This window comes from Manihot esculenta, chromosome 15 (assembly GCF_001659605.2).
Source record: "Manihot esculenta cultivar AM560-2 chromosome 15, M.esculenta_v8, whole genome shotgun sequence".
Taxonomy (NCBI): Eukaryota; Viridiplantae; Streptophyta; class Magnoliopsida; order Malpighiales; family Euphorbiaceae; genus Manihot; species Manihot esculenta.
The window spans coordinates 11,340,557-11,353,487 of NC_035175.2; the positions used below are offsets into that span (position 1 = coordinate 11,340,557).

Below are 12,931 nucleotides of genomic sequence, written 5' to 3' on the forward strand. Positions count from 1 at the left end.
GCCGAACCTGGGTTCTTCCTCCTTGGCCTTCTTCTCTTCAAAACTCAATCCATTTTCATTTAAAACCATGAAATCATGTGAAAACATTTTAGAAAACACATTCTACCCTTCTAGAGAGATCCAACACCCTAGATTCCGCCGGAAGGCAGGAATCCCGATGCCGGGTTCTAGCCGGGTATTACAGAACCGAACCGAATAAATCGAAAACTAAAATTTTAGTGTTTATGAAAATCGAACCAAACCGATTTTGATCAGAAACCGAATCGAACTGAATTGGTCTGATTCGGTTCGATTCGGTTCGGTTTGATCGGTTTCGATTTTTAATAATTTTTTTATTTTTTACACTTTATTTTTAATATTTTAAAATTTAATTAAAATATTTTAATTTTAATATGATTTAATTTCTCTATATTATTGAAAAAACATATTATTATCACTAATCGATTCGGTTCGGTTTTTTCAGTTTTTTTCTGATCAAAACCGAACCGAACAGAAATAACTGAAATTTCTGAAATTAAAAACCGAACTAAATTTTTAAATCGATTCGATTCGATCGATTTTTTCGATTTGAACCGAATACTGCTCACCCTTAATCAAGAATGGCCTTGAGTAGTGGTTTAAAAGATTGGGAGGGTGAAGATAAAATCATAACTAAATGAGCTTTCATGGTGTCTCTGACGACCAAAATAATGTTTAGAGAGGCTACTAGAATCGCTTGCCAAATCCAATCAAGGGAAGCATTATCTCTTAGTTCTCTAGAAATTGAGCCATAAAAGTAGGGCGAGAAGTTCTTTGAGAGACCTATAATCTTTTTTTATAGATTTGCAAGACACATGTAAAAATAAAAATGCAAAACATAAAGGAGGCTGCCCATCTCGAAGGAAGTCTAAAATAGAGGAAACTACAACAAATATAAAACCCAAACCCTCCTTATTAATATCCACTGGCTCTGCAATGAAATCAAACTTAAAGCTATTCTTTTTAGACTCCATCTAAGTGTGAAGGAAAAAATCCATTTTCAGACAAGAAAGGAAGTATAGTACTTGCCCCAAAGGACAAAAAGGGATGGACAAGCTTCAGGGAGAAAATAAAGAGAATAAAGAGAAACATTATCCAAGATAAAGTTAACTTAGGTTTTTTCTACTTCTACTTCCTTAAGCTTTGAGGAGTAAAAAAAATTGTAACACCCTATTAGTATGTATTTTATTAAAGTATACGCTCATTTAATTTAAAGTTCACATCCTATTTAAAATTAAATAAAATATAATCTATATAATAAAACTCGCGTATTAATATGATAAATTAAATATATAAATGAATTTATCCGATGCAAAAATCTTCCTTTATTGAGCACAACATGCACAAATAAGATTGAAAGCTACTGAGGTGACAATTCAGGATTTGGGAAAAAGAAAAGGTGACAAATCAGGATACGACACTCATCATTTAATGTAAAATAAATATACACATGCTTTCAAAACTTAGATCACCCCTTTATTTTTTTTTTCAAATTACTTAGTGTATTTTTTAATCACTGCGTATTCTCCATTTACAATATTTTATTATTACTATTATTATTTTTCAAATTGATTATCATTCCCATGATGCTACAAAATTGTTGTAAAATTAGTTTAGATTTCAAAAAAAATTATAGTCATTAAAGATTTTATGGTCGTCGGAGATTTCATAATAATTAGAGATTTTATGGTCGTTAAATATTTTATGATAATTAAAAATTTTATGGTTATTAAAGATTTTATTTCAAAATTCTTATAACTATATATAGCGGTCAAATTTTTCACAATAAATAACTTTCGTCTTTATAAAGATAAGTACTTTCAATTTTCTTCTTTATTCTTTATTTTCTGTGTATTATTTGCTGGGTTATAAATCAGAAATAAATTATTATTGTTCTGATCCTGGAAAATATATTCCAAAAAAATCTGTTTAATATGAAAAATTACAAAATAAATCCTTAAGAACAGTATTCAACACGACTCAGATTTCATTGACTTACCCAATATTTCCAACAAAAACAAATTTGCTTTGGCATTATTAGAGCACAAATCACCATCCATGCAAGATTAAAACACTTAATTATCTCTAACCCAGTTTTCTATTTGTTTTAAATTATAGTCCAATTTTTTTTTTAATATAATAAATAATTATTATATTATTGATATATTCCTATTTCATAATATTAAGAAAATTAAATATATCAATTTCAAAAATAAATTAATACTATAAATTATTTAATTTTAATGGAACAATATTAATATAGAGTATACTAAAAGAATTAAATAAAATATGTTACTTTAACTAAACTAATTATATACATATATTTTTAATTTATATAAAAATATAAATAAATTTATATTTTGGGACGATGTTGCTTATTGTATCACACTTGATAAGGCTAGATGCGAAAGTGGATCATTTTATTTATATTATTGTTGTTGATTGACTTAAACATAAATTTGGAATTATTATGTATTAAATTTTACTATTTCTGTATTATAATTTTTGTTATTTTTTAATTATTTTAAAATTATTATTTATTTTTTTATTATAATAATATATAAATTAATTATTATAATCACTACAAAAAAGTTCTGATTTACCAACGGATTTTACTAACGGATGAAAATCCGTTAGTAATTTTAACGGATTTACTAACGGATTTAAAAATCCGTTCGTAAATCTTAATATAAAAAATTTTATGTAAAAATTTATCAACGGATTTAAAATCCGTTGATAAACCGTTAGTAATACTAACGGATTACTAACCGATGAATATTTATTAGTAATTTTAACGGATTTATTAACGGATTTTCAAGTAAATTTTAATATAAAAAATTTTATGTAAAAATTTACCAACGGATTTCAAATCCGTTGGTAAACCGTTAGTAATACTAACGGATTAATAACGGATAAATATCCGTTAGTAATACTAACGGATTTACTAACAGATTTAAAAATCCGTTAGTAATTTTTGGAGGGAAAAAGCACTCTCTTTTTTTTTTTTTCAGAATTTACTAACGGATTTGAATCCGTTAGTAATTTTTGGAGGGAAAAAGCCCGTTTTTTTTTTTCCAGAATTTACTAACGGATTTGAATCCGTTAGTAAATCCGTTAGTTATCTACTTTTATAAATATAATACAAACTTTTCTCCTATTATCATTCATTCATTTTATCATTTTTACTTCTTCAATTTTCTTTCCCTTTCTCTCATTTTCTTTCTTTTTCTATTACTTTCTTTCATTTCACATTCTTATCTCATTTTTTTTTCTATTATTTTCCTTTCATCTCTTATCATTTTTTATCTCATTCTCTTCCCTCTTCAATTATTTTCTTTATTTTCCTCCATAATTTTCCTTTCACTTTCTCTATTTTATTTTCATTATTTTCTTCCTTTTCTTCTCTTATTCTTAATTTTCTCTACAATTATCATTCATATTATTTCCTCTCATATTATTTTCTTCTATCATTTTCTTTTTATCTATACTTTTTCTATTATTTTCTTCTCTAATCATTTCCTCTTTTTTTCTCATTTTTCTATCATCTTTTTACTCTACTCTCATTCTTCCTTCTTTTTCATAATTTTTATTTTTCTATCATTTTTTTTTCTTTTTTTTCTTTCTTTTTTTTATCATTTTCTCTCATCTACTTTTCTCTTATTTCTACTTTCTATATATTTCTAATAAATATTGGACATAAATTACAAACTTAGTAACAATAATAATATAATTTTAAATCTTATCGAATTAATAAAAAATAATATTAATAATGAAATTTATTATTTAATTGAAATAATAAATAAAAAATAGTATTAATAATAAAATTTATTATTTAATTGAAATAATAATTATTTTAAAAGTATTTAAATTTTCAATAGATTTACTAACGGATTTACCAACGGATTTAAAATCGGTTAGTAAATTATTTTTCTCTCAATTTACTAACGGATTTAAAATCCGTTAGTATTACTAACGGAAATTCCGTTAGTAAATCCGTTAGTAATACTAACGGACTTCAAAACCGTTGGTAAAAATTTACCAACGAGCTTTTTAACAACGGATCGTAATCCGTTAGTAATCCGTTGGTAATTCGTTTACCAACGGATTTTTACAGGATTACCAACGGAAAAATCCGTTGGTAATTTTGAAAATTTTTGTAGTGAATTTTATTTTTAAAAATTACTCAAAACATTTATAAGTATTTAATAAAATTTAATTATTTAGGATGAATATAATTAAAAATTAATAAAAATTATATTTTTTAATGTGTAAAAAGAGAATAAAAATTATAGAATGAATGAAATATTAATTTTGTGGAACATAAAGCTGCAAGGGTGAAAATTATAAAAATTAAAATTTTTAATTTAAGAATTTTTTATTTTAAAACTTTATTTATTTATAAAAAATAATTTATATTTAAAAAGTATTTTTCAATAAAATAAAGTAAAAATTTTACATAATTTTACAAGTATTTATTTAAATTCTTGTTTTTTTTAAATGAATCATATCAAAACATACAGTTAATGATATGACCAGGCATATTAAAGAAAATTTTAATAAAAAATAATATTTTTATCTCAAATTATATGTGCAAATCACTTTTATTATTAGAATATTTGTATTATTTTTTATTAAAATTAAATATTGTAAAAATAATGATTAATTTTTATAATTTAATGAAATTATTTTTTGGTCTTTTAAAAATATACTACATAATTTTTATTTATTTTAAAACAGTTAACTATTTAATTTTTTTTCTTTATTTCACCAATTAACATATATAGAAAATTTTAAATCGAAATAATTATTTGAATTGAATTAATTTAAAATTTTAATTTAATTTTATATTTTTTTTTGATTTAACTTGATTTAATTGGCTGGTTGTAATTATCCTTAAACTATGAAATAAAGAATTATACACAACTCACCTACACAGAAATATCTACAACGATTCTCTTTTTCAATAAGAAATGAAAATATGCTCCATATAATTTGATTAAATAGTTGATAAGCTTTTTAGTGTTATTATATAGTTTTATACCGATTATGAGTTAGAGATAAGTGAATTTAAATTCCTGACATTCGCCATAAAGTAAATTAGTCTTTTCAGACCTATAAATTTAAAAAATTTAAAGTTATTTTGATTTAATAAATTTTATTTTTAATTAGAAAAATTTTAAAAATTCAAATTAAAATAATTATTATAATATTATGTGATTTTGATAATATAAAAAATTAAACTCAAATAAAAGTTAAAATATTGTAATTAAATTTTAAAATATTAAAAATAAAATATAAAAAATAAAAAATCTATTAAAATATCTAATCAAACCGATTCGAATATATACGTGACATGATTAAAATGCCATTGATTTAATTAGTAATTTTTATAATTTTAAGATAAAACTATTTTTACTATAATTTTGAAATCACCACCCTTTAATAATTAAATGGTTGGTTCCTTCATACTTTATTTTTTAAAAAGAGGGACAGTTTTACTAAAACAGATATTTCTTATATTAATTAATTAATCCGATAATTATTTGTATGTATTTTAAGAATAAAGTCAACATGCATATATAAGATGAAAGCTATTGAGGTGACAAATCAGCATCTCATTTGGATCATCTCTCTTTTCTTTAATTTTTTTTAATATAATTTTTTTTTCAGAATAAATTATTTTTAATATAGTTGCTATGATATCCCAAGTTTGATATTATTCACTATTATATTTCTGAATTTTAATAATTACATTAAAAGTTCCTAACTTTTAATTTCGTTTATTAAGTAGCCCTCCAATCTACTAAAATATAAAGCCAAATACAGCCCTTTTGTTTCTTGGAAATGAATTTTGAAATTTCTTCCATGGCTATGGCTAAATTTGATAAAGAAAGAAAGAGAGGGAGAGGAAAAAAGAAGAGAGTATAAATGCTAGACGGGTATTTTAGTCTTTTTATTATTAATATACAGGGATAAAATAATGATAATGTAAATGTTAGGGACCTTAGGGTAATTTATTGTAAAATTTATTATTTTAATTATATTTTATTTATTTATGTGGAAATAAACATAAACTTTATGCAGCAGACATTGTAATAATCCAGCAAATCAACTGCTCAGATGAATGAGGTGGCGTCAAATTTTTAAACAGCCAAACCAAGTAGCAGACACTGGCGAAATTTCCATCTTCACCCGCTCTCTTCCATCTGCTTCTACTCCATTTTCTCTCTACCCGACCAGATACTCCATTATCGACCCAGAGCTGAGCTCAAACTTCAGCTTTTTTGGTTACTTAACCCTCTGTGAGAGGGGAACCTTCTTCAGTTGAAAACTCAATGGCGACTGTGATCGAGGGCCAGTTTCCGTACAGGATTTTGGCTCAGAATAGCTCTTCTCCTTCTTCTACTTCTAATCCAGTAGATGCCGTCATTTTCTTCGGATTATGTTTGGTGCTTGGGATTGCTTCCAGGCATGTTCTGCGTGGTACTAGAGTTCCTTATACTGTTGCTCTGCTCGTCATCGGAATTGCTCTTGGATCCTTAGGTTTAACTATATCCATTTTCTCCTTATTCCTTCATTTTCTTAATTATTTTGAAATACTAATTTTAACGAAATGATTTGGTTTAATAGCTTAATTCTTTTCCCTTTTTTTTTGCCATTCTCTAAATATTTCGTTGTTGAAGTTAAAAACTGTACTAACTTATGCTGATCATACTTCCTATAGAGTTTTTGTTTTAAAATATGAATCAAATTAACTTGTGATCAATCAAGTGTAGAGACGAGTGCTTTCTTGGTTTTCTCCTTTGAATTTTGCATTTCCTGATTTATAATTTGTACTTTCCCTCTTTCTCCAATAGAATGCTAGCCAATATGATGTTTTTATTGCTGAAGCAATTCTTCTGTCTTTTTATTCATAATGTCTTGTAACTTATTTGCTTTGAAAATGATGATCATGAGTCATTTGAATGGAATAAAACTCCAAGGAAAAAGCTACCGAAGGAAATAAAGAAGGATCAACAAAATAAACAACTTTGGCAATTTGACAGTATCGGAATGTACTTTCCAACAGCCTAGATGCTAATATTCAACTAGAAGTTTTAGGCAACAAGAACAATTACAGAGTATGGAAAAGCAATCCTTGATTCCTTGTAGAAATAAGAAAATTTTTATAATGAACCTATTACCAGAAAACATTTCTTGTTTTCTTTAATTTAAAATCTCAAAATAAAATCCTTTAGTAGTAACATATACAAGAACGTTCCAAGTGATAGTGATAGTTAGATAGAATTGACTGCTCGCGTGTGGGTTTGAGTGTGTTTGTGTCATTTTTCAAGTTAGATGGAAATCTCCGTCTGACCAAATTTTATTTGTCTTTGTAATTTCATCCGCTGTTTGTCTTGAGCGCTTATTAATATGTTTGCCATCAATAATAACTTGGTAGACCATAAATCTCATGGAAGGATTTATGTGCAGAATATGGTACAAGTCATGGATTGGGGAAGATTGGGGACAGCATTCGAATTTGTAAGTTCAGTATGCGGTTTTTTATTTACTTATTCTTTTATACACTTTAGCTTGCCAAGCATGGCTAACTATAAAAATCAACTGCTGTCGTTCATGTGCAGGGGCACACATTGATCCTGACCTTTTGTTGGCTGTTTTCCTTCCTGCCCTTCTTTTTGAGAGTTCTTTTTCAATGGAAATGCACCAAATCAAGGTCTTTTGTTAACTTTCTTTTCCAGTGTGTCCCAATTCTGGTTTAACACTAACTCAATTGGCCATAAATATTAAATAAAGCATTGAAGTATGGACTTTAAGACAAAACATCTCACTAAACATGGAGTCCAAGTGTTGTTAAGGATCTCTATCACCTTTATATCTCTGACTTATTTCCTTCATCCTTTAATGTGCAAGAAACTGGTTAAACTTCCAAATCAATTATTATTGTGCCACTGTTACAGAAAACCCCATCCTTTTTTTCTTCTTTGGTTACCGAATTGGAAAATGGCCATGCTCTGCCAGTAGCCATGACCACCTGCTTGACGAAAAAGTTAAGCAGAATGTGCAGTTAATGAAGGTATAAACAGTTCAGAATGGTTTTGGTGAAATGTACATATTTAGTTTGGAGAGCTGCTGATTTGTTTTGTATTTGGTGTTTTTCAAATGAGGCACATGCAACTTGGGGAAGTTGAGCTTTCCTGGTAAGAGATAGAAGGCTTACTTTCCTTAGATGCATGGTCTCTTAGTTTTCTACTCTCTTTCTATTCTTTGTTTTTCTCCATTTTTTTTTATAATATATTCATATGTATTTATCTGAGGTTCTTTCTCTCCAGATCAATAAATATTATTAGTTTTATTTTGGTATTTTATTTACTTGTTTGACACTGCATTATGATTTGAAACCTTAATAGAAAAATCAGTGAAATTTATCCTATATACTCCTAAGAGGTGGAACTTTATGCTAGTCATCAGGTGAAAAATTTTAGTTTTATTGCACTTCTGAGTGACCAATGCTTTTGCCAATTTTCTATAGAGATGTATGGCACAAATGCTTCTACTTGCTGGTCCAGGAGTTCTAATCTCAACATTCTGTCTTGGGTCTGCTCTGAAGGTATCTTACAAGTTACAAGACTGCAAACTATTTTATAAGCTATAATCCCATAATAAAATTTGCACCTATAACACCTGCAGCTTGCTTTTCCATATAACTGGAGCTGGAAAACGTCATTGTTGCTGGGTGGACTTTTGAGTGCTACTGATCCTGTGGCTGTTGTTGCTCTGTTGAAAGAGCTTGGTGCAAGCAAAAAATTGAGTACAATAATTGAGGGCGAATCCTTGATGAATGATGGGTATTTGACTCATACTGATTTTTCTTTGTTTTATTGTCTGACAGATTGCAGATTAGTTGGGATTCTGAGTAGGTGAAATCAGTCCAAGCATATATATATAAATATCCATATATATATGTGTGTATATATATATATCCCAAGATAATCAGTCTTAACATGTCATTTTGTATCTTTGTTCTTCTCTGAGTGCACTTTATTTTATATGTCCAGGACAGCAATTGTGGTATATCAGTTATTTTACCGGATGGTCCTTGGAGAGAGCTCCAACTGGGGCGGAATAGTAAAATTTCTGGCGAAAGTCTCTCTTGGAGCGTAGGTATCTGCTACTTCTACTCAATATTGATAGGCTACTTTTCTGTGGTATGTGAGATTCTTTTTTCTTGGTCCAGTGTGGGCATTGGTCTTGCTTTTGGAATTACATCTGTTCTGTGGCTTGGATATATTTTCAATGACATGGTGATAGAGATTGCATTGACACTTGCTGTGAGCTACATTGCTTACTTTACTGTATGTCTATCTCTAACTAATTTAAAATTTTTTTTGTTCACCATGTGTGATTCATGAAATCAGAATTTCAATTAGTATATTTGTGAAATAATTCTGATACCATTATTAACTTCCCTCATTGTGCTTACAAATTACTGCGCCACATAGTTTCTCTCAAACTCAATTGAAGTGCAGTTGAAAACAGCTTATACAATTTTCTAGCCTTTTGTTATAAATCAATTTCTTCCTTGAGTGTATGACAATATTTGTAATCATTTTTTTGTGATAGGCGCAAGAGGGTGCTGATGTTTCTGGCGTTTTGGCAGTGATGACTTTGGGAATGTAAGTTGATAAAGTATCAACACTTCCTCTGCGACTTGGAGAAGTGACATAATGAAATATTACACTTTGGACAGGTTTTATTCTGCAGCTGCTAGGACTGCTTTCAAGGGTGACGGTCAACAGAGCTTGCATCACTTTTGGTACGTTAAATGCCTCTGTTTTAAGTGAGGAAATAGCCTCTAGTTACGGACAGAAAGGTGAAAGTAACCTAGCAGAATCTTTGTGATTGTTAAATTTGGGCCAGGCCCAAGGGGGAGGAGTGCCTATGGCCCATATAAGGGGCACATTACCCCTTTCCACAAGGATGTGGGATTCAACAGTAATCATTAAAATGAAAATGGAGAAAGAGAAAGGTTAGCTTCTAAATATTTAAAATCTTTGTTTAAGAGGATTGGCTTTTCACAAGGACAGAATAGGCTTGAGGTTTGCATCATTTTAATGCTAATTTGAGGGTTACGTATTGCTTGCTAAGGGTGTGCACGGTTCTTGGTTCTCCCGAACCGAGCTGAAAAGAACTGACATTGTAGGAAAATTTTTTATTCTTTTCTATCATCAATCCAATGAGCTAAAGCCAGAACCAATTTTATACATATAATTTTTTCAATATCTTTTAGTTACATTATACAATTTCAATATAATAATGTGGTGTCTATGTGTGTATATATGTATATATATGTACAATTACAATTATGTGTTTATATAATTTATGTTGAATCCCACATCGATTGTGGAAAGGGTAATGTGCCCTTATATGGGCCATAGGCAATCCTCCTCCTTGAGCTAGCTTTTGGGGTGAGTTAGGCTTGACCCAAATTTAACATGGTATTAGAGCCTCCCTATCCGATGTTGGGCGCCCCATAAATGTGCCACGCACCAGTAAGAATTCTGGGCGTGAGGGGGTGGATGTGAGGGGTGGACGTGAGGGGGTGTGTTGAATCCCACATCGATTGTGGAAAGGGGTAATGTGCCCTTATATGGGCCATAGGCAATCCTCCTCCTTGAGCTAGCTTTTGGGGTGAGTTAGACTTGGCCCAAATTTAACAATTTATAATAAATCTAATGCAGTATGGGAAGAAGAATGCCTTAATACAGTTTAGGAATTTTGTTGATTAGGAAGATTTATAGTTCATTATTTAGGAAGTCTCGTACTTTATTACTATTATTTAGGAAGCTTATTTCATTTAATGTTCTTAATTAGATTGAATTAGGGTTTTGTTGTCCTAATTTAATTAGATTTATAAGCTTTATAAGTAAGGCTAATTAATTTTATTTAATAGCTTTAGATTATAATAATTACTTGATAATAATACAATTTAGAATTGTTTCTCTTCTAAGGATTTGTTCCTTATTTTACCTTTATTCCTTTCTGGTGCCACATTAATTTGGTATTGGAGCACAACATCCAACGGCCTTAGAGTTGGCACTAGAAGGCTCATTGGCCCCTAGCACAAAAAATTGGATACTTGGTATCAACCATACACAGATTTTCCTATGGACTGGATTTCCAACCTGACCGAGATATGACCAGAAACTCAAAATCTGGCATCTGATCCTCCTCGGAGGCTCTCCTTATGCTGGTGACCTCACTTCCACTAGGGAACAATCCAACGGTAACACCACTAGAGCCAATTGGACTAGACCCAGCCCTACTCCAGACTGGCCTAAAACCGACTGTTTCCAACTTCTTGACCTCCATTGCACCTCTCTAATGGCTGAAAACCTTGTCCCAAGTGCCGGTACTCAATAGGGTCAAATTTGCAGTAAACTCAGTTGAGCTGGCCAACATTACCATGATTGAAGTCCCATCAGATTTGGTTCTGGCAACGTAATCATCTGCCATGTTAGCATGGCTCACCTGCAATATCATGAGCGTCTCAACAATAAACCGCACCTTCCTGTTCCATGTCAGCTGCCACTTCACATGGCCACATATCAGCATGTCAATCAGACAAATTTGAGTCTGTCTTTGCTAATTTCAATTTTTAAATGGGTTTTGGCACAAAAACAACTCTTAAAGGTGAAAATTTTTGGGTAGATTTTTCAATGAGGTATGCTTCTTTAATTTCAATGGTTATGTTGTGGGCTGATATTGGTGAGGTACTATTAGATGAACCACTACTGTTCAAAACATACAAGCTGAAATCGGTGGCTATAATGAAATAGCTTGATGAAATATGTTATTTCATGATTTATTGGTGGTTCTTACTTTGCTCCTTGTTGTTTATTTAATGAGTATTGAGATATCCAACAAATCTTAAAATTTGGGGAGAAAGCACTTGAAGAGTGTAAGAATGAGTATCAGATTCAAGAGACCCATTAATAAGCTAACGAGAGAGAAATGGAAGAATTAAAAGCATAGAAAGAAGCTCTCCTTTGAATTGAGAGAATAGTTGGATGCAAAAAAATATATTGAAAATTGTAGAAAGATAATATTTGTTGTATATGACAATAGAGATTACAATCTATTTATACATGAGAGACGGTATCTAAACAGGAAGGAAAATCAAACCTATGATTATAAAATCCCTAAGATTAAGCAACTAACCCATCTATCAATATTTACTTCTTATATTAACATATTTACTTCCTATAACCTATAACACTCCCCCTCAAGTTGGAGCATAAATGTTAATTATGTCCAACTTGTTACATATATACTCAACTCGAGTTCCATTTAGAGTTTTAGTGAAGATATCTCCTAATTGTTATCCAGTTCGGATATGTCCTGTTGATATTATCTTTTGTTGAACCTTTTCACGAATAAAATGACAATCAATCTCGATGTGTTTAGTCCTCTCGTGAAATACTGGATTGGAGGCAATGTGGATAGCTGCTTGATTATCACACCACAACTTAGCAGGCACCGAATTTGAGAACCCAACTTCTTCCAATAGTTGACGTACCCACAAGATTTCACAAACGGCTTGTGCCATGACTCGATATTCAGATTCAGCACTAGAACGGAAGACCACATTTTGCTTCTTACTTTTTCATGAGACCAAGTTACCTCCCACAAAAATACAATACTCAGTAGTTGACCTCCTATCAACCTTCGAGTCTGCCCAATCAGCATCAGAAAAGCATTCAATATTTGAGTATCCATGGTTACCATAGAATAGGCTTCGCCCTAGGGCCCCTTTAAGGTAACAAAGAATTTGTCCCAAAGCATTTGTCCCAAAGCATCCCACTGGGCAACAGTAGGAGAGGACATAAACTGACTTACCACACTCACTGAA

General features: G+C 30.1%; 1 protein-coding gene across 7 annotated transcripts in view; it reads left to right on the top strand.

Annotated features, from left to right (window-relative positions):
* The first annotated feature begins 6,107 nt into the window (after positions 1 to 6,107).
* The window catches only part of LOC110601711 (sodium/hydrogen exchanger 7), a 28,826-nt gene continuing 22,002 nt past the window's right edge, over positions 6,108 to 12,931 (top strand). For 2 of the 7 annotated variants that reach the window (XM_043950841.1, XM_021738964.2), the window contains exons 1-9: positions 6,110 to 6,561; positions 7,492 to 7,542; positions 7,644 to 7,735; positions 8,552 to 8,629; positions 8,710 to 8,867; positions 9,078 to 9,179; positions 9,257 to 9,374; positions 9,643 to 9,695; positions 9,770 to 9,835. In XM_043950841.1, the coding sequence (XP_043806776.1) occupies positions 6,354 to 6,561; positions 7,492 to 7,542; positions 7,644 to 7,735; positions 8,552 to 8,629; positions 8,710 to 8,867; positions 9,078 to 9,179; positions 9,257 to 9,374; positions 9,643 to 9,695; positions 9,770 to 9,835 (926 nt within the window). In that variant the 5' untranslated portion in view covers positions 6,110 to 6,353. The other 5 variants (XM_043950846.1, XM_043950842.1, XM_043950843.1 and 2 more) reach the window with 5 other exon arrangements.